This window comes from Saimiri boliviensis, chromosome 17, assembly GCF_048565385.1.
Source record: "Saimiri boliviensis isolate mSaiBol1 chromosome 17, mSaiBol1.pri, whole genome shotgun sequence".
Lineage (NCBI taxonomy): Eukaryota > Metazoa > Chordata > Mammalia > Primates > Cebidae > Saimiri > Saimiri boliviensis.
Window position 1 is genome coordinate 5,387,586 of NC_133465.1, and position 20,797 is coordinate 5,408,382.

Below are 20,797 nucleotides of genomic sequence, written 5' to 3' on the forward strand. Positions count from 1 at the left end.
CTCAACAGTGAAGCCATTGATCCTTGTGGAGTAACCTTATGGACCTTACAGATGGAAATGAGTGGGCCCAGGTAAGAATTTATGGGAACTGTAAAGTGAATGTAGTTTGTCATCCCTGCTAGTTTTTTTTCCTAGAACTTAAAGAATCAGACAATTCAGGGTGCCTTTTTTCCCCTTAATCTTTAGATACAGTTGTACAATCCTGATTACAGTGTTATAACAGTTAACCCAGAGTATGAGGCAGAGGGTCCCAACTTCCCAAGCCACATAGCTTCCTGATTGTCATCTTGTTAGAGACTTTCTTTTCATTAGAGACGGGGTTTCACCATGTTGCTCAGGCTGGTCTCGAACTTCTGACCTCCTGATCCGCCTGCCTCAGCCTCCCAAAGTGCTGGGATTACAGGCGTGAGCCACTGCTCCTGGCCTGAAACTGTTTTTCTTTAAAGTCTTCTTTTAGGAGGATACTGACAGTAGTTTCTAAAATCAGTATATCCCTGAGAACTGTAAGGATGCCAGGGAGAATTTTGGTAATAGGCCCATTTTAAGTGGCTCTAACTCTCTATCATTAACTACAATATAAGCAGCATTATATAACACAATCTCAAGGTCTAAGGTAATTAGTGGAATACTGTGGGCAGAACACTAAAGACAGTCTTGAAAGTTCTAATATTTGATCCATTTTATACACTTCGCACAGGCATATGACAGCATAGAAGAAATTGTAACTGTGAATGATGCCACAACAGCAACTATTTCTAAACAAACAATGTTTACTGGCTCCAAAAGTGATGCAACAAAATGCAACGGTTAGGACTGAGTTGAACCCAATGCTAATTGCATGATTCTGGCTCAGGTAATTTCTTAGGTTTGCCTCTGATAGACTGATGGCTCCAAATTCAAAGACAGTGGCATTCCCAACAGGATGGCATGGGGTGGCTAAATAACTGTGATCAATCATGGCATATCTATTAGGAGAAATACTATGAAAGTTCTGGTAATTGTGGATACGTGCTTGTTTTCTAGTTTATCTGTACTTAGTGTTTTATAGGACTCATAATCTTATAGTTCTCAAAGTACACTCTGCAGAACCCATGGAGTCTCCACAGAGTCAAAAATGTTTTCATAATTCTATTATTTTCTTTTTCCCTGTGTTCATATTTGCACTGATGGTGCAAAAGCAGTGGTGGGGAAAACTGATGGCACCTCCCACAGATCAAAGCAGGGGTACCATTGTATTCTTCACCAACCTGCACTTTAACAGTTTCACTTAATGTCCTGAATGAAACTAAACAGGGTGACAGACTCTCATTCTGTCACCTAGGCTGGAGTGTAGCGACGTGATCTCGGTTCACTGCAACCTTTGCCTCCCAGGTTCAAGTGATTCTCACGCCTCAGCCTCCCAAGTAGCTAGGATTACAGGAATGCACCACCATGCCCAGCTAATTTTGTATTTTTTAGTAGAGACAGGGTTTCTCCATGTTGGTCAGGCTGGTCTTGAATTCCTGACCTTAGGTGATCCACCTGCCTTGGCCTTCTGAAGTGCTGGGATTACAGGTGTGAGCCACTGCCTGGCCACAGCTGGGTGTGCACCACCCCACGCCTGTTTTGATTTTTGTATTTTTAGTAGAGATGGGGTTTCACCATGTTAGGTCTCCCAAAGTGCTGGGATTACCACACCGGGTGGAACAGGGATTTTAAGTTTTTAAAAACATCTTTGGAGCTTATGGTAGGTAATTTGCCTAAGAAAGTTGTAAAGCAATGCAAGACTCGGCAAGGGGCTATGTGTAACGATTGAGAATTAAGGGATAGTGAAATGAACTTTTAAGAACATTCTCAGTCATAAGCAAGAGCTGGATTCACACAACCAATTTTTCAAAAGATCAACTTGGGCACCTTTATAATTCATTATGAGAAAAAGCATGTTAATTACATGTTTAAATATATTTTATTTCAAGTTAATATAACAGCCATGGTTTGTTCATTTAAGTGAAATGCTTAGATAAAAACCTCAAGTGTCGCTTGGTTAAAATACTGGAGGATAGACTAAATGTAACCCACTAAAGTAGTGACTTGGTTCTTTAGACTATTGCATGTACCTTATTAATGAACTACAGGAATGCACATTGACAGAATTCACAATGTCTTCACGTGTCTTCTCATTCCTCTTCCTTTCATACCTCCCTGTAATGCCTTGGTATCCAATATAAAACTACAAAAACTACTATTATTATGCTTTGAGTGGTATTTAATTAAAACTTCAATTCTATGTTATTTCCACAGTCCAGTAATTTATTTTAAATTTGAGTAATTTCAAATTCCACAAACAAAACTGAAGAACAGCAATATTTTGTTTGAATTTCTCTCTTCTGTACACTCAGTGATCTAAAACACCACAATATCCAAACATACACAAACCTCAGGGAAGGGTTAGTAAACACACACAAGATTGGAATCATGGTGCTCTTTGCTCCTGAATGGAATGGTCCCACAGAAAAAGCACAGGATACAGCACAACATAAGGGCACCTGTTACATATGAAGTGAGCAAAACATACTAGCATTTTCTATATGCGTAATGGGGAAACCTGCATAGGTTAGAGGGCCTTTTTAGAGGACCTTTTATGCTCATTTAAAAATCAGGCAAGTTGTCTGTAACATTTTTCAGATTATCTGGAGAGCACTGCAATCCAATGTAGGATATGCTGATTAGTGTTGTCTTTGTTGGCACTGACAGTCTTGCATGGTCATATGCCAGTATTTTTGTTTTAGCTTTTCTCTGAATAAAACAGATTTAAATGCATTTAGACAATACATATTTGTAAGCTGTTTACATACATTTAAGAGATTCAATATTAGAGTTTCTTTCTTTAAACACTACAGAGTGCAAATCGGGTTCTTCACAACAGATTGAATATTAAGCAGTTCTTTAAAGAATGATGGGGAAGAAAAAAAGCCCAACATTGAAACTATTCCCATTCGAAAATAAATTCTAAAATGATGTGGAATGTGAAATAAGGTTTTAACATAGGTGATCCAAGTTTATAGTTAGAAACAAAAAGGAGTCCTTCATGAAATAAAGGTTACAAGAACACGTTGCCTGTTTCCATTATAAACAGAAGTGGGTAGAGACGATGTTTCAGTACGAAAATAGGTGACTACAGGATCAGCTTTTCCTCTTACATGCTGTACCCAAAGCCAGGCTGTGGCTGTCCGTAGGGTGGTGCAGTATAACCATAACCAAAAGGTGCCTGGGGAGGGACGGCAACACTGGGTCCTGCTGTCAGCATCAACTGGGGCTGACCTAAAGTAGAAGAAAACAAAATGAAGCAGAGGGCAGGGGCAAGGAGGCAGGACAAATTGTTAGCATTTAAAACACTCCAGTCTCCTTCACTCTAGCAACATAATCTCAACCTTGAATTCAAATGAGTTGGAAGGGGGGCACATTTGATTGTCAGAATTTTGGCATGACAGCCTTACTCTAAGAAAATTCCTATCTAAAAGGCCAACAAACAGCACAGGGCCAAAGGTCAGAACTACTTATGATTGAACACAATATGCCTGATGTGCTATGCTTGACACATAGCTAACATGCACATTATATTTCATTACACAATAAAATCAGCACAAGAAAACTTGTTTTTTTAAATGAAATTTTTTTTCTTTTAAAGACAGAATCTTACCCTGTTGCCCAGGATGGAGTGCAGTGGTGCAGTCTCAGCTCACTGCAACCTCTGCCACCTGGGTTCAAGCAATTCTCGTGCCTCAGCCTCCCAAGTAGCTGGGATTACAGGTGTGCACCAGTATGCCCAGCTAATTTTTGTATTTTTGATAGAAATGGGGGTTTGCCACATTGGCCAGGCTGGTCTCAAACTCCTGGCCTAAGTATCAGCCCACCTTTGCCTCCCAAAGGGCTGGGATTATAGGCATGAGCCACCATGCTTGGCTTAACTGACATTTTTAACATAACTGAACTTAGGTAAGGAGTTCGACACCAGCCTGGCTAATGTGGTGAAACCCCGTCTCTACTAAAAATACAAAAAAACCCCATGAGCCAGGCATGGTGGCGTGGGCCTGTGGTCCCAGCTACTCAGGAGGCTGAGGCAGAAGAATCGCTTGAACCTCGGAGGCGGAGGTTGCAGTGAGCTGAGATCGCACCACTGCACCCCAGCTTGGGTGACTCCATGGATCGGGGGGAGCACATTCAGGTCGTCTTTAGGTATGAAATACATTAGAACATATACCCTCTATCAAATAATATGTTGACCCTCTTTCTTAAGAAGTTTAAATAGTTGTTGACCATATGCAGAAAACATGACCTATAGAGGACCTGGCTTAGAGAGCAAAAACAAGTAATACCTCTCTCTACCCCTACAAAATAAGCATTCTTAACCTCCTACTACAGTGTAAACCTAGATCAAGATTTCTCCTAACACAAGGGACTTGACGTCTTTCCTTTTTGTGGGTAACAACCAAAGCTGTCTGTAGCAAACAAATTATTTTTGGAAACCAGTTTTTAAAAAGTCATCCCTAATCTTGATACTGACATCTACTTGAAATTCCAACCCAATTTTTAACTACTCATGAAAATACCCTGAAGGCAAGACAAATTCAGTAGTTAACCCCCAAGTATTACACCCACAATTTCTTGTTCCTACTGTGTTATGTATCTCTTTTTCGCCTTTAAGGATTTGAATTGTTTCTTATCTCAAACATGTCAAACATCTTGCTCCCATCTCTAAGAACCCACTTTACTTTTATCAAAACTATACTGTCCTCTAAATTCCTAAGGCACCTTTTGTCTACAGTAAAAAGGAGATAAAACCATAATAAATAGATATATTATTATTTGTGTCAGTAGCCTGAGATATAATGGTCATATTTTTATGTTCCCTCACCTGGTTATTGTGCTTCTATCTATACTGTTCAAAGTGATTGTTCAAATGAATCTGTTCACCAGCTATATAATGGAAAGGGGCAGTAGTTCAGACGTACAGGTTTAAGAAGACATGAAATTATCTTAAATGTTCACTTGAGAATTTGAAGATCCCTTCTCTCTGGAAAGTTCTCAGATGGGAACACTACCCAACTCTCTGCTCCAGTTAGAATTTAAAATGAGGATGTATTCTTCATGTAAAGCATACTAAAGACAGCCTTGGGATTTTCTGTTACCTTTTGCTCTTTTGAAAATGGAATTCATCAATATTTCTTTTTCAGTAATTTATAAGCAGGTAATGAATGAGGGACCAGATGATAGGAAAGATTCATGTTACAATCTTAAATGACTGTTTTTGAGTTTTCTTGTATTTAAGATTATTTTAGTAAATATTATCAACACCTGCTTTACAACTGTTCTCAGAAAAAAAATAAGACAGTAGAAAGCAGTATTTCTTAGCAAGCCTTTTGCACTTCAGCTTGTTGTATTCTATCTTGAGATACAGTCTCCAAAGAATTAAATACTTGTCTAATGAATTTTTTGAGGTTACAGAGAGAGATTACCATAAACAATGGGTTGTGTCTCTGTAGCTTGTTCTTCTTCTTTTCTCAGTGATTCTGAAGCATCTAATTTATCCACCTGGAGAAAAACACATCATGTTAATTAGCACCCCAAAAGTATTACAAACCTAGGTTTATGGCAGAAAGTGGAAAAGCCTTAGTATGTTAAATTCTGTCAAAATAAAACAGACTAAAAAGAACATTCTCAGGCCCCCTCAAATTCACTGGCAATGTTCATACTTCAGTCAAGGTGGTTTTCAGCACTGTCATTATAAACCCTCAGGAAGGAGGGATTTATAAATGCCATAAAAGCTCACGCCAGATTAAAACTGGGCATGCTAGGATGCAGCCTGAGGGAGGGAAAAAATGAGAAGGAACCACTTTTCAAATGAAGTTTAAAACAGATCAGAGATAATAATGAATTCATGGTCTGGCAATACTTCCCTCCCCAAAGGAAACGGTATTCAAAAAAGTGAAATGAGCCTAGTGACTTGACAAGTACTTGTGCAGAATAAGCTATTTTTTTTGGGGGGGGGGGGCAATTGTGTACAGCTTCTCCTGATATTGGTTATAGCTGCAGACTGAAGTTTAAGATTCAAGTGGCTCCATATTCAATCTTTTTTTTTTTTTTTTTTCTAAAGAAAGGCTGCAAGTTTTAATACTATGTCGGTTCTATTATCTAAGTAATCAGGAAAGCCTGATTTTTGTCCCAAAAAGGTTTGCTTTTAATTAAGCCAAATAAGTAAATGGCTATTATAAGCTAGCTGCCCTAAATCAAAGTGGATAGTATCAGATATAAGTAATTCTGTAGAGTAGTCCAAATGCATTAGTGAAAGAAAGGAGTTAGAATGCCTAGATCCTTCCACTAACTGTTGTGTGACCTTGGCAAACCATTGCACTGGCCCTCAAATTTCCTTCTCTATATAAATGAGAAGGTTGAACAAAATGATCTGCAGAGTTTCTTCTAGGGCTAACATGACTTGATTCTGTAATTCCATAATGAATTAGAAGTGACATTACAACCCTGGGATTAGGGAAATCTCCTTCAATATTCAAATTCCATTGTCTTTTACACTATATTTGTCTTTCAGTATTTAAAAGCTGGTCTCTCAACCAAAGCCTTATATTTGGTCTATTATTGTATCTAAGTAAAACTAAATTTCATATCTTAATGTTACTTATTACTGGCGTTTTTCAAGGTCATAAATGTGCTGGATGAGACGGGGGGAACGCTTTATGAATGTTCACTGCATATTCTTCAAAAAGGCAAATAGTGAAAAATCACTCAAAAAAAAAAAAAAAGTTGAGGACGTCAGTGGAAAAGTTTGTAAAAACCAGTTCCTAAAAAGATTAAGGCAATACCTCAATTCTATTTGAAACTGTTAAAAAAAACTATCTTTCAGTCTTCACGTAGGCCGTAACGGTTAGGGCACTGTTTTATATTTAATTGTTTCATATTAAATACCATAAACATGAGTCTAATCCATCTTAATTTGTTAAGGAACTGAAAGTTTGAGAAAAGTAAGCCTAAGTAGGCTGTAGGCTCCTTCAGATGAAATGTGGTTTTTCTAGCCTAGGAAGATGGATTAGTTTACTTTTGTACACTATTATCCTATTTTATAGTCTACATGATCTATTACAAATTATCCTAAAATCAAATTAAAGACTATTATGTAGTATAAGTACCATATGACATAAATACCCATTTTTTGGCATCCAAACTTGTAACAAAAATTATTAGTTATAAAACTTAAAGCACAGCTCTGTGCCATCAAGGGTCAGATGGGGCTTTGCTAACTAACCAGTATTCAAGAATGAGCTACAGAAGTTATAAAGAAAAATACATGGATGCCTGTACATTAGTAACTTCAAAGGAAAAGAAAAATAAAACCACCAAAAAGCTACCACCGTGTAATACATTTCCAGACTTTCAAGGAAAATAATCTGAAGTGAGCATGTGTTTAAAAGTTAAGGTCAGAATCAGATGTTGAACACAGAAGTCCTATTAGAGAAACACATGGAAGACTTAGAAGAGCTAGCAGTATCACAGTGCCCCGGCATAGATGTAGGAAGTTTGGGGAATAGGGGGAAAATTCTGAAGGAATAGTATCAAGCTCAGCAAAATAATTTGATTCTTCTATATAATGGGACAGCCTCTGGCACAGGGACATTCGATTTTTGTTTCCACTGATCCAATTTAGATTGCTCGGAAAAAAAAAAAAAAAAAAAAAAAAAGCAGAGAAGGCTTTTAAGAACACAAGCTTTTGTTAAGAGCTGTAACAAAAGTTTCTGATCCTTGGATTTAAAAAGAAAAACTACAGGTAAGCATGTCAATGAATTCAGTTCCATCTGCACTACTGAAAATTCACTAAAATGTAAAAGGCTTTTCCACAAAGACTGCAATATGCTGCAGAGGAAAAGTAACATGCAGTCAGTTATTTTGGTGTATGTGTGCATGAAAAAAAGGCAAAAGTACTGAAGCAAGAAGTGAGATCTGAAGATGACTTGCTATACAGGCTCTCAAGAAACACACACAGCCCACAGCAATGCTATAAGAGTTTCAAAAATAGTATGATGTAATTGCAATGACTGTTGTACATGCTTCATTTAAAACAATGCATAACACTGCAGTTCAATTACCTGTTTTTCACACACACGCTTTCTAACTGCCTTGCTTACTAGCTGCTGAAGGGTCTCACACACAATGCATTTTACTCAGGTTTGCCCTAAGTTCCAGTGGTGACTCCAGTTTGGTTCAACATAATCCCAAGGCATTGTCCCCCACCCAAATCTTTTAAATTTGTTTCAACTCTCCTTTACCTTCCCACCCTTTTCTAACCATAATTTGATAACAGATATAAGTCTGTTTCATTTATACTGGGATGGAGACAAGCCAATGAAGGAAGCAGCAACCAAAAGGTGCCTGAATTTGACCTCCTTGGGCGAGCCAACTGATAAACAGGAGAGCAAATTTTAGGTAGCTTCAGAAGTATGCCTTAATACAGAAAGTAGAAGTTAATACTTTGTTAGAAATAATTCATGTTGCTCAGCAACAATTATAGCAAGCTTGACTCTCATGATTAAAAAGGTTTTGATTCTTCTTAATGGACTAGCACCATAAGAACCGGACACCTGGAGAAACATGAGGAAAGTCTCTTCGGAAGCAGCTAGTATCTCTTGTGTCTACTTTCAGCAAAAAATTAGTAAGAATCAAGAGATCAGAAACTGGATCACAGTCCTTCAATACCAAAAAAAAAAAAAAAACCCCAAAAAGCCTTTTAGGGCATATATATACATATATAAATTCCACAACTGTCAGGCAAGCTCACAAAGTAAAACCAGAGGCTGTTTTAATTTAAGTATTATCATAGTCCTATTATGGTCCAGATACCCTGACAGGGAAGAGAAATTTCCTGTTACTTTGGAATTAATATGGAAACTCACCATACTCAGTTTTTAATAATATATTTAAGAGAGACTGTGAACCAACTACTGATTAGCCTCCTGCCCTTCCTAAAGCCTATTAGCCGATTAGTAGCAAACATCTACTAATGTCCTACAGCTCTATTAAAGTTATGTTTCAAGGGACTTGCAGAGGCTTTAGTGAAAATTTATCAGGGGGAAAAAGCAGCAGCAGCAGTGTAGAAAAGGAAGGAAAAATATCATGCAAATTCCTTAGACTTAGTCCTCCAGACTTAAAGATGGAAAAGAATCAACTTTCACCTTTTCCTTTATTGCATCAACCTGCAAAGGAATTCAGAAGGTGCAGCTTAGAAAAAAAATCAAATTCCATATTGAGCATAAAAAGGTAGAATCAGCAACAAAGGTTTAGGGAAGAAACATCTAACCACTAAAAAGGTATGAGAGAAGTGAAAATAAAGGGCATACTGGAAGCAAAATTTAGAATTGTCTGTAACTTCAAAGCTTACTGCAGGAGAATTTATGCTACAGTATGAAAGAAAGCAGCTTAATCGCTAGTAAAATTTACAGCACTTAGGTTAACAGCAGCTTAGAGACAGGTCTCACAAGTTGGCATTATGTTTAAGAAGCTATGCTCATCTATGGCTAAGATAAGGCAACATGTTTTTTCTTTTACGCTAGATACAGAAAATGTTAATTCTTTAAAAACTTTAAACAGACACAATGGTATCTCCTGAGGAAAAATTCAGTATAGTAGAGGTTGTTGGTAGTGCTTTTCTCCCCTCTTAGGCAGGCTGAAGGGATCAGATGTGAGACTCTGATTTTAAGCATGTTTTCTGCTTGACGAAAAGGATCCTCTAAAACCATTTAAAAATGTTCTACAGAGAGAAAGCTAGTAAGTGCTAAAGATAGGGTGAGTAAAAAATATTCTAACATCAAAAAGGGACACTAAGATGAACAGTGAATTTTATAAGGCCATCATACCCCCAACTTGTTTAATGTGATCACCTCCTATGATATTTTTAAATCAGGGGTTAAACTATCAAAAAAATTGTGAAGATTAACAGGACGTTAATATACACACAGCTTCCCCAGGGGAAACAGGCATAGACATCATTAAAAGTCAGGAACCAACCAAATAAAAGGGAATCTATAATACTAGTTATGAATATTTTAATTAAAAGAACTGATTTTGAGAAAGATGCTATTCTGAAATAAAATGTATCAAATAGTTCTTTTAAAAAAAAAACCCAAATACAGATTTTCACCCTCATAAATACACTGAGGGTAAACAGCTACATCTGAGGTCCCCTTCCAATCAGTGTCTTGTCAGCTATTAAAAAATTTTTCAAAAGAACAGGAATATTTTATGATCGATTAAATGACTTATTATACTAGAGAAAAAACATTTAAAAAAATTAATGTGCATGTAGAATTGTACATATCTGCAAGAAAACTAGTTCTGAATATACTTAGAAGAGTGATTACCTTTGTCAAGTATTCCTTCATGACCTGGATAAAATAGGGCATGGCAAAATCCATGATATTGTGCCTCCATGCAGTTTCTAGGACGACATCTGGCCTTAAAAGATCGTAACAGGTAAACAGGCAAGCTCCAAAGCATTCTCTTTTTTCTTCCTGCAAAAACCACTGCAGGAGTTCTTCAGCCAACTCAGTATCTTTAGATTCAGAAGCATACTGCATTGCATCCTATTCAAAGAAAACAGTGAAAGTCAAAAAACATTAGACCCAACATTCTGAATTAGTAAACCAAGAAAAACAATAGAAACTTTCCAATATAAATCTGGTTTTGCAAGGGGGAAAAAAAGCCTCCTAGTCGTATCAATCAAATTAAAATTTTGAAAGAACAGATAAGCTAAAGGCCCTTTTCCCCCCAAACAAGTTTGGCCTTAACATAGGACAGCCCTTAAAAGTCAGTCCTCATATTCACAAAACCGGTACTTTTATTTCCAGAACATAGTCTCCTGTAACATCATTCCAGGCCCGGTTTAACAGCCCCAGCCCCACAACGTTATCAACCTTGTAAAGGCTGTCTTTCTTGCACAGTTCTACACTCTGTTTCCAGCGATTGTTGCCTTTGAAGAGGTAAGCAGCAATTCTCCTGAACTCAATGAGTTCATGTTTTTCCAAACGCTGAGCAAGCGAGATATTGTCAAAGTTGTCATAAGCATCTATTGATGTTCGCAGAGCCTTAAAAAAAAAAAAAAGCAAAGCCATCCAAATGCTAGATCAGTATTTTGTTCAACATATTCTGTCCTCGATCAATGAGCTCCTTAGATGGTAACATGTAATATGACACTTAGATTCAAGCATCAAAAGATAAGTCTCTTAATTCTATGACAATAAAGTCCTCAAAGGTAAAGATTTCCTCAAAGGTAAAGATGCCATTTTCTCCAAGATTTTCAGTATCAAGGACTAACAATGGCTATGAAATTGACAGGATTTCTAATTTGGAGGGTAAGATTTTTTTTTGAGACAGAGTCTCACTCTCAGGCTGGAGGTGCAGTGGGGTGAGCTCAGCTCACTGCAACCTCCGCCTCCCAGGTTCAAGCAATTCTCATGCCTCAGCCTCCCAAGTAGCTGGGACTACAGGCATGCACCACCATGCCTGGCTGATTTTTTGTATTTTTAATAAAGACGAGGTTTCACTGTGGTAGTCAGGCTGCCTTAAACTCCTGACCTCGTGATCCACCTGCCTCGGCCTTCCAAAGTGCTGGGATTACAGGCGTGGAGGGCAAGATTTTACGCTCTAGAGAAACTTCTGATAAAACTCAGCATGGCAGCAGTACAGATCTGCATGCACTGAGCCTCAAAGAAAACAGAGAAAAAAGAGCAAGTACCTTAACCGTAACTCTACTTGACTTTTGTTTATATGAAATCCTTCAAAAGAGCAAGTTTATACAAACACTAATAAAACATTAGGCAAGAAAAGCAGTGAATAAATGCAGTTAATACCAAGTAAGTTTTATGAACTAGTTAAGTGATCAAAGACATTTTTGAGTCTACTTATAATCTAGATGTTAGAGATAAAGTAATCATATCATTTTTCAAAAGCAGTATCTTATATAAGATCTGAGCAAAATTCTGAAAATTTGGTATTTAATTAGAAGAAGTAAGATTTATCAATCCTGAAACTTTACTAAACTTAGGTCCTAGGGTATGCAAGCACCTACTGTTTACAATCCTAAATGATAATGGCTTTTTTAAAAAACAGGAAAACATAACTTTATGTGTCTTGAGAATAAGTGCAAGAATCAAAAGGTTTTACCTGATAATCTTCTTCTGTAATAAAAAGGTTGTTGAGTGATTCATTCACAGATTTGTTGTTATGGTTCTGAACTGAACGCAAATATGGTTTCACCAGTGGTAGCTGTTTAACCTTTAAAATAAAGAGTTCGTTACAAATATAGCATATTTTTGAAGTCCCAGGGACAAAAGTTATCCAAATATGTCCTAATTCCTTGCTATGAAACTTTGGTTTAAAATCACTACTTTACCTTGCTGAAATAATTGACTGCACGAGTGTGATCCAACCGTGGAGACAGCACCATCAGCAAATCATTTAACAACAGAGGCTTGAATTCTAAGTAGAACTGTATTGCTCTGTAGTATAGTTCCACATTGGCAACCTACAATGGGAAAATTCATACATAAAAGTCAGTTACTTCCTAATGAGCTTTCTCTTTCTGAATCCTTTATCTTCTCAAGAAAGTACACACCTTGGTAATGATATCTTTGAATTGCCCTTCTTTCCAGGCATCAGTTGGATGATTCATCATGGTAATTATGGCATTATCATATTCTTCATACTTGTCATACAAAAACACCAGTTCTGCCCAAAGATGAGCTTGTTCTGCAGCTCTTAGCACCTGCATAAGAAAGTCTTAATTGCTTTAGTATAAGTCTAGTTAACAGCGTTAAAAAGAATAAGATATTTTGAAGTATTAGTTTTAACTATGCAGTTGCTTTACTGTGTTATAATGACTGGTTACCTTGGGAATATTCACTCTAGACCAGAACAGTTCCAGGTGCTCCCTCATTTTCTGAGGCTTGAATTTAGAGTACAGAATGGCTAATTCGGTAAACATTCCCATGTGAGCTCGCTCAAGTCCCAGTGCTGCTTCCAACATGGTAATCAGCTCTTCGAAATATCCACGATCCTGAACAAGAGAAATGGGCAATTAAAGACTAGAATATCTGTGGTAAAAGATCTGAGTCATATAAAAGTCTCTAGTTAATTACCTGATAGTAGTTGATAAGTTCTTCTAATTCATCTGCGTGTACAACAATATGAAGTCCACACATCTGAGCAAGACGGAATTCTTTCCCATCTACACAGGCGAAGCAGACCTAGAATAAACATTTCCTTTCTGTGAACTCAAATGTAAACATGGCTGCTTACTTAAACTAATGTTTAAAGAGCAGTTCTTTAATGCTTCCCTCTAACTTGGATTCAGGTTACCTCTTTCCATGTTCGAGTACTGTTAGCTTTCCTAGCTCCATCAACAGCTGCCTGATATTCACCCAGGTGAACCAGGGTAGATGCCAAACGTCCAAAATTGGAAACATTATTGTACAACAGCTTAGCAGCATCATACATTTTTTCATCGTAACAACGGTCACCAACCTGGGGGGAAAAAAGGTAATCCACATTCAGTAAGACATTAGTGTGAGCTTAATCCTTTTTACAAATTCACACCTTCACACTGAGAAATAATTTGTTTTCCTACAGATTTTTCCTTGGAATTCTTCAGTTATGATATTTTGATCCTATTAAGCTAATCAAGTAGGTCAGCTATTTTTTCTTTTTTAATTTTTTTTTTTTTTTTTTTTTTTTTTTTGAGACGGAGTTTTTGCTCTCGTTACCCAGGCTGGAGTGCAATGGCGCAATCTCGGCTCACCGCAACCTCCGCCTCCTGGGTTCAGGCAATTCTCCTGCCTCAGCTTCCTGAGTAGCTCGGATTACAGGCACGCGCCACCATGCCCAGCTAATTTTTTGTATTTTTAGTAGAGACGGGGTTTCACCATGTTGACCAGGATGGTCTCGATCTCTTGACCTCATGATCCACCCGCCTCGGCCTCCCAAAGTGCTGGGATTACAGGCTTGAGCCACCGCGCCCGGCAGCTATTTTTTCTTAAATCTGAAAAGGAAACCCACTTGTTGGATATGAGCATTATTTGGTCCATTGATAAATTCTTCTAACTCTGCAAGGCGGTTTGTTTTAGCCAGCGCAAATATCAATTCTGTCTCCACGTAGGACTCTCGAGCCTTCTTACGGGCCATCTGCAGGTACTTCACCAGTTCTTCCCAGTTTCCTAAGTAGAGAAAAAGAAAAATATATCCAAACTCTAATATCCTAGTTTATCTTTTCACCCAAGTAAATGAAAATTGCTATTCATTTCCTTTTCAAGGAAACGTTATGGAGAATGACAAATATAAACTGCAATTATTTCACCTCTGTATTATCACAGACCAAATGAATAAATGAATTCTCTTTTTCCTTAAAGTTGTAAGATTAGAGCACTGTCAGGATTTTATGAGACTTCAAAAACAGAAAATTCATCTTCCCTACTTGCGAGTTTTATGAACTTAAAAATTCACAAAACACAGCCTCTTTTTATCTGGACTAAGATGGAAGACTAAAAGTTTTCACAAGAAACCATGTAGTATCCAGCTCTTCTACAATTTAGAATGGGTATCTTAACACTTAGCTTAATCATTTTATGAGGTCTCAATACATAAGGTAAGAAGTCATACCACTAGTATTAGCAGCCTGAACAACTTCCATGTAGGAGGAAGGATCATCTGCTTTGATATAAGAATCAATGGCTTCTTTCACCATTCCTTTCTGCAACTGGGCTTTTGCAAGTTGACTCCAGACTGCAGGTTCGTTGCAACGTTCAGCAAACTCATATGCCCGATCCAAGTTTCCAATATGTTCAATTAAGACCTAAGTACCCAAGTTTGAAATTAGGGTCAGAGTAAAATCAATCTTACCCAGAGCAATTACATTGAAGCTGTTAGCATTTTATTGCTCTTCTATTGCCATAGCAACCAATTATGCCCACCCTCATAGGACAGTGCATATACCGAATGAATAGAAGGCATTACATTTAGTAATTTGATTTAGGTAATCTGAAGATTTACCTGAACTGCTGAAGTATTGACATCAAATTTCCGGAAAATGGCAAATGCTTCTTCAAACAGCTCATTGCTGATGGCGATATTGGCAATATCTGGGGCATCATAATTATCCAAGCGATTAATATACTCCATAACACGTGTACGGTCAGCTTTAATTGCAGTGAGGATAAGGAGGTTTTGCAGATTCCTTTGAAAAAAAAAAAGGAATATTTTAAATGCAATGTTTTGAAAGTTTATCAGATAAAAAAATAAATATTGTGACTAATAGAGGGGTTTTTGTCTCAACAGGTAGAGTGAGAGGAGGGGGTATATTAGAAGAGGGAGAATTTGGGCAACTTTTTCTGATCTTTTTGTTCCTTCCCAAAACTGATGGATATAAAGACTGAATATAAATAGCCAATAGATCCCTCTGAAAACATACCTGTGTTCACTGAATACAGAGTTATCAAGGACAATTTTCTCCAGCAGTTCAATGAGTTCATTAGGAAGATCTGCAGTCATGAAAGCCTTAACAGTTACTGACACTTCTTCAGGGTCCTGAGTCTCAGACAAAGCTGTTTGTACAACCTACAGAGCATATATGGGACATAAGTACTGAGAATCAAGTTGATTTTTAAATAAGAGTAAGTTGGCCCCTCATTAGAAAACTTGACACTTTTTTCATTAATGAAAACTTGACAAATTTTCATTAGAAAAATTTTTGTGTGAAAAATTTACACACAAAGGTCTACAAAAATCTATACAATATGTATAATTTTACTCTGTTGAAAAATTAATTATATAATTTCTATCTTTTCCCTGATTAAAACATTATCCAGATTAGCAACCATCATTATCACTTTAATGGCTACACATAATTCAAAATTCAACTACACAGATGTAGAATTACAGTATCAGTAATTCTTCTGATTTTGGCTATTTGCATGGTTTTCTAGATGCTGCAATGATTTCTGGCCCCTCCTCCTCCCATCCCAAACCTTCCCCCAGGAAGCTCTGTAACTACTTGGGAATGTTCCTTAGAAATGCTTCCTAGGAAAGGAATGAAATATTAATAGCCTTCAACCTATTTTTTTCCCAAAATGTTTTATTTATACTTAGGAGAAGTTTAAGAATCATTATAACAACTCTTCAATTTTTAGAGCTTTTAAAATATGTTTTCAATTTTATTTAGCTATAAAACCACATCTCATTGCAGTTCTATACTTATTAGTAAGATATAACACTGACCCACATGGTCTTTGGTATTTTCTCTTATCAATCCTTATCCTTTGCTGACTTATCGTTGTCTTGAAAGTTTCCAATCAATTTAGCCACTTCTTAGGTGTTAATAATAGCAATCCTTAATGTTGTTTGTTATTTTCCTTTTAAACTATGATGAACTAAGAGTTTTAGATAATTAAGTCATGTCTTTTGGGATATATTTTATTTTTCTTAATGTGTATAATATAAACACATATTTATACTTACATAAATTTACATTTATTTGTATATAATGAATGTAAATTGAATCTATATAAATTTTAATTTTCTTCTACTTTTTATTGCTTTCTTTCATAGTTAAATATGATCCATTAGAGTACACGATGACAGAAAGTTTATCAGACAGAAGTTTATCAGAAAGGATTGCATTCATAGTTTAAAATGTGTAATTTTTACTGACAGCCATAAACACATTTGCCAATGTTACCTGGTCAATTAGGGGTCTCCTGTAAGGATTGCTTTCCAGCAGCACACTGCCCCACAATTCTGGATCCTTTCGACGTACCAGGTAGCGAGACAGACTTTTGAAGAGGGAATTCTCATTGCAAACCTAAAGAAGATATGACAGATCAATTTCAAGGTAAAAAGTAAAATACTTTTTATAAAATTTTAAAGGTTATTTCCTATCCTTTAAACTCTGCTTATTATCTTACTGATATTGGATTGATTTTTGGACTTTGATTCAGGTACTAGTAATGCACTGTTTTAATTATAGAGGCTTTGGGCCACGAATGGTGGCTTATTCTTGTAATTCCAGCACTTTGGGAGGCTGAGGTGGGTGGATCACGAGGTCAAGAGATTGAGACCATCCCCGCAAACATGGTAAAACCCCATCTCTACTAGAAATACAAAAATTAGCTGGGCATGGTGGCATGCACCTGTAATCCCAGCTACTTGGGAGGCTGAAGCAGGAGAATCACTTGAATCTGGAACTTGGAGGTTGCAGTGAGCCGAGATTGTGCCGTTGCATTCTAGCCTGGAAACAGTGAAACTCAGTTTCAAAAAAAAAAAAAAAATTACAGAGGCTTTGTAATATATACTTCAACATCTGGTAGGACTAGGCCACCTTCACAGTTTTCAGTGTTTTCCTAGCTTTTCTGTTTATTTTTCCATGTGTATATGCACATTTAGGTACATAGGTGAGCATATATATATATACACACACACACACACACACAAATATATCTATTTCCTACAAGCAAATACACCTAAGCTCAGATCTTGATTTCTTCTATCTTCAAAAAAATTTTTTTAAAGAGAGTCTTGCTCTGTTGTACAGGTTGGAGTGCAGCGTTGTGAACATAGCTCACTGCAAACTTGACGTCCTGGGCTCAAGTGATCCTCCCACCTCAGCCTTCTGGGTAGCTGGGAACCAAGTGCATGGGACCTCCCCCAGCTAATTATGTAATTTTTTGTAGAGATGGGGGCTTGCTATGTTGCCCAGGCTGGTTTCAAACTCCTAGGCTCAAGTGATCCTCCTGCCTCATCCTCTCAAAGTGCTGGGATTATAGGAGTGAGCCACTCACCTGGCCCAGATCTTGGTTTCTAATACCATGCCCCAATAAAAGGTGCCTTAGAGAAATGACTGCTTTTGTACCTTCCAGGGCTGCAGAAGGTACAAAATAAGCTTGGTGTATTGTGTGCCAGAAAATAAATTAGTGCTCAAAGAACAACGAACCCATGATACAAAGACATACTAAAGAGGTTCTTACCAGCCAAAACTGGCACAATTTGAGCATCAAAATAAAAAACAATGGATTATAGCCCACTGAATAAAATCCATGAGTTCATTAATGCATGAGTGCTAAATAACAAATGTGGAGAAACTGCTGGAGTTGGAAAAAGTTTCATTTTGCAACCAACACATGAAGAATGGTTTCAGCAAGAATCAATAGATGGTAAATTAAAGGAAGGGCTAAGAGGATATTTGCATGGTCTTAAGTGTTTACTTACAGACTGTTTAATATCTGTAAGGGGGTAACAATTATACAATGAAGCAATATTACAACTTGATTAAAAACTGACAAAGGGGACAAATGAACATCATGTGCTTCCGGATATAACATCCCTGAGAAAAACAAACCGTATTCTGGGTAGAAACATATAATCTAAATCTAATCATCAGGAACCCTCAGAGGAACTCAAAGTGATACACATTCTATTTTTTAAAGAGACTTTACATTTAAATGAAATACAGAGAACAGGCAAATCCACAGAGACAGAGTATAGTCTGGTGGTTGCCAGGGGCTGGGAGGAGGGGGTATGTGGAAAAACTGTTTAATGAATACAGGGTTTCCCTTTGAAGTGATAAAAACTGGGAACTAGATAAAGGTGATTATATAACATTGTGAATGTACTAAATGCCACTGAATTGTTCGCTTTAAAATTGTTCGCTTTAATTTGATGTTGCCTTAAATTTTACCTATATAAAACAGTTACAAATAGAAAAAGCAACGTTTACAAAGATATCAGTGTTGTAAAAAACAAAAGACTAAAGAACCATTCCAGACTAAAGGAGACTAAAGAAACATGAAAACTACATGCCATATATGACCTCAGACAGAGAGGAAAAAACTGCTACAAAGGGCATCATTGGGTAATTGACAAAAGTAGAATATAACAGATTTTTAAAGGTACCCGATCAATGTCAAACTGACTGAAGCTGGTATCTTTAATGTGGTTAATGAAAGAGAATATCCTTATTCTTAGGCCATACAGTCTGAAGGGGTATAAAGCCATGATGCATTCAACTTATTCCCACATGGTTAAAAAATTCTGTTTGTGTATACACATATGTATGAATGGTATGTGTGCCTGCGTGTAAATGTGAGAACACAAATGATAAAGCTAGTGGGGTTAAAACATTAACAGGTCAATCAAAATAAAGGGTAGGTAGACTTTAGATACTATTTGGGCACTTTCAGATTCACAATTTCCAAATAAAGTTTTAAGAAAGCACCCACCATCCCCAAATGTCCCATATTATCTAAAATATCACCTCGAAACTCTCATATAACAGGTTTTTAAAAATGCAGCCTTCTTTTTACATATTCAGTCAGCATTACTCACATTAATAAGTTCCAGATCACACTGACCACGTTCATAAGCAACGCAGGCCAGATGTGGATCTCTCTTCTCACAATACTTTCCAACAACGCGACTGTCATAGTAGGGATTTTCACGAAGAAATCTCTCCGGGTTGTTATTACTGTCTATGTAGATTTTGGCTAAGGCATTGTGAGTAGCAGGCTCTTCACAGCCCTCATGAATCCTGGCCTCTAGCCAAGGCAGAAGTAGTTTCAATCTAGGAAAAAGGGAAGAAAACCTCACACACACATACTGTATTATGTACTCTTGACATGCAAACTATGTGGATACCTTATGGTCTATAATGTGCTTTCACATACTTTTTTTTTCTTCCCCCTGAGTATTGCTACATTGCCCAGGCTGAAGTGCAGTGGCTATTCACAGTCATAATCATTGTGCACTACAGCCCTGGGCTCAAATGATCTTAGTACCTCAGCCTCCTGAGTAGCTGGCACTATAGGTACACGCCACTGTGCCTGGCTTTACATTAATTTTAATATACAACGATCCTATTACAAATTGGGAAATTAAGACTCAAAAGATGATTGAGTTGCCCAAGAATAAAAAGAAAGCATATAAGGCTATTTTCACTCTCCCAGATTTATCTGCCGTATGATATACCTACCTGCTTATATCTGAATAAAAGTTTAGAGATTCACACAGTGTCCTTTCTTTATAACATACAAACTATCTTGACTTTAGAACATTTTGTTTATGGATAGGATGGGGATGTGATATTACATAGGCCAGATTATCTTAGAGTTCTTTCAGCTCTTAACACAATTAACATACAGCATTACCTACAGCAAAATCCTAAATACATACTGGCAATAAAATCTGGTAGCTTTAGAAGCTCTAGGTTTAGCAGTTGTAGCCATCAAGGAGCAGTTTTGCTATACTATAGCTTGTTTTGATAGTTCTGATGACCATGCCTCCTTTTATTTTTAATTTTATTTTTATTTTAAAGACAGAGTCTTATGTTGCTCAAGCTGGAGTGCAGTGGTAGGAACATGGCTCACTGCAGCCCTGACCTCCTGCGCTCAAGCAATCCTCTTGCCTCACCCTCCCCAGAAGCTGGGACTACAGGCACGTGTCACCACACCTGGCCCAAGCCTCTTTTACCAATGATTTAAACATTTACAGCAGCCAAAGAAAAAGCATTATTCTGTTACTTTGGCTATCAAATTCATAGTTATTATGAACACTCCCCTTAGGGAGAAGATACTTAATTTTAATAAATAGAGGCAAAAATCCTGCTCCACTAAACATGTGCAACCCAGTATGTGCCATGTCAACCTAAAGAATAAAAATTAGCTAAGGCATGTGTAGTGACTTAGATGTGAATCTAGCTTTTCAGAATATAATTTGTCAC

General features: G+C 37.2%; 1 protein-coding gene across 3 annotated transcripts in view; it reads right to left on the reverse strand.

Moving 5' to 3' along the window:
• Positions 1–2,261: 2,261 nt before the first annotated feature.
• Positions 2,262–20,797, reverse strand: part of CLTC (clathrin heavy chain) — a 75,049-nt gene continuing 56,513 nt past the window's right edge. For 2 of the 3 annotated variants that reach the window (XM_010339718.3, XM_074388072.1), the window contains exons 17-33: positions 19,408–19,642; positions 16,766–16,888; positions 15,500–15,645; positions 15,082–15,265; positions 14,692–14,884; positions 14,092–14,249; positions 13,396–13,560; positions 13,176–13,283; positions 12,926–13,093; positions 12,653–12,802; positions 12,431–12,562; positions 12,202–12,312; positions 10,953–11,123; positions 10,401–10,622; positions 9,216–9,236; positions 5,496–5,571; positions 2,262–3,300 (exon numbers count right to left, since the gene is read on the reverse strand). In XM_010339718.3, coding sequence (XP_010338020.1) covers positions 3,176–3,300; positions 5,496–5,571; positions 9,216–9,236; positions 10,401–10,622; positions 10,953–11,123; positions 12,202–12,312; positions 12,431–12,562; positions 12,653–12,802; positions 12,926–13,093; positions 13,176–13,283; positions 13,396–13,560; positions 14,092–14,249; positions 14,692–14,884; positions 15,082–15,265; positions 15,500–15,645; positions 16,766–16,888; positions 19,408–19,642 — 2,488 coding nt within the window. In that variant the 3' untranslated portion in view covers positions 2,262–3,175. The remainder of the gene's footprint in view (positions 3,301–5,495; positions 5,572–9,215; positions 9,237–10,400; positions 10,623–10,952; positions 11,124–12,201; positions 12,313–12,430; positions 12,563–12,652; positions 12,803–12,925; positions 13,094–13,175; positions 13,284–13,395; positions 13,561–14,091; positions 14,250–14,691; positions 14,885–15,081; positions 15,266–15,499; positions 15,646–16,765; positions 16,889–19,407; positions 19,643–20,797) is intronic. The other variant, XM_003929087.4, reaches the window with a different exon arrangement.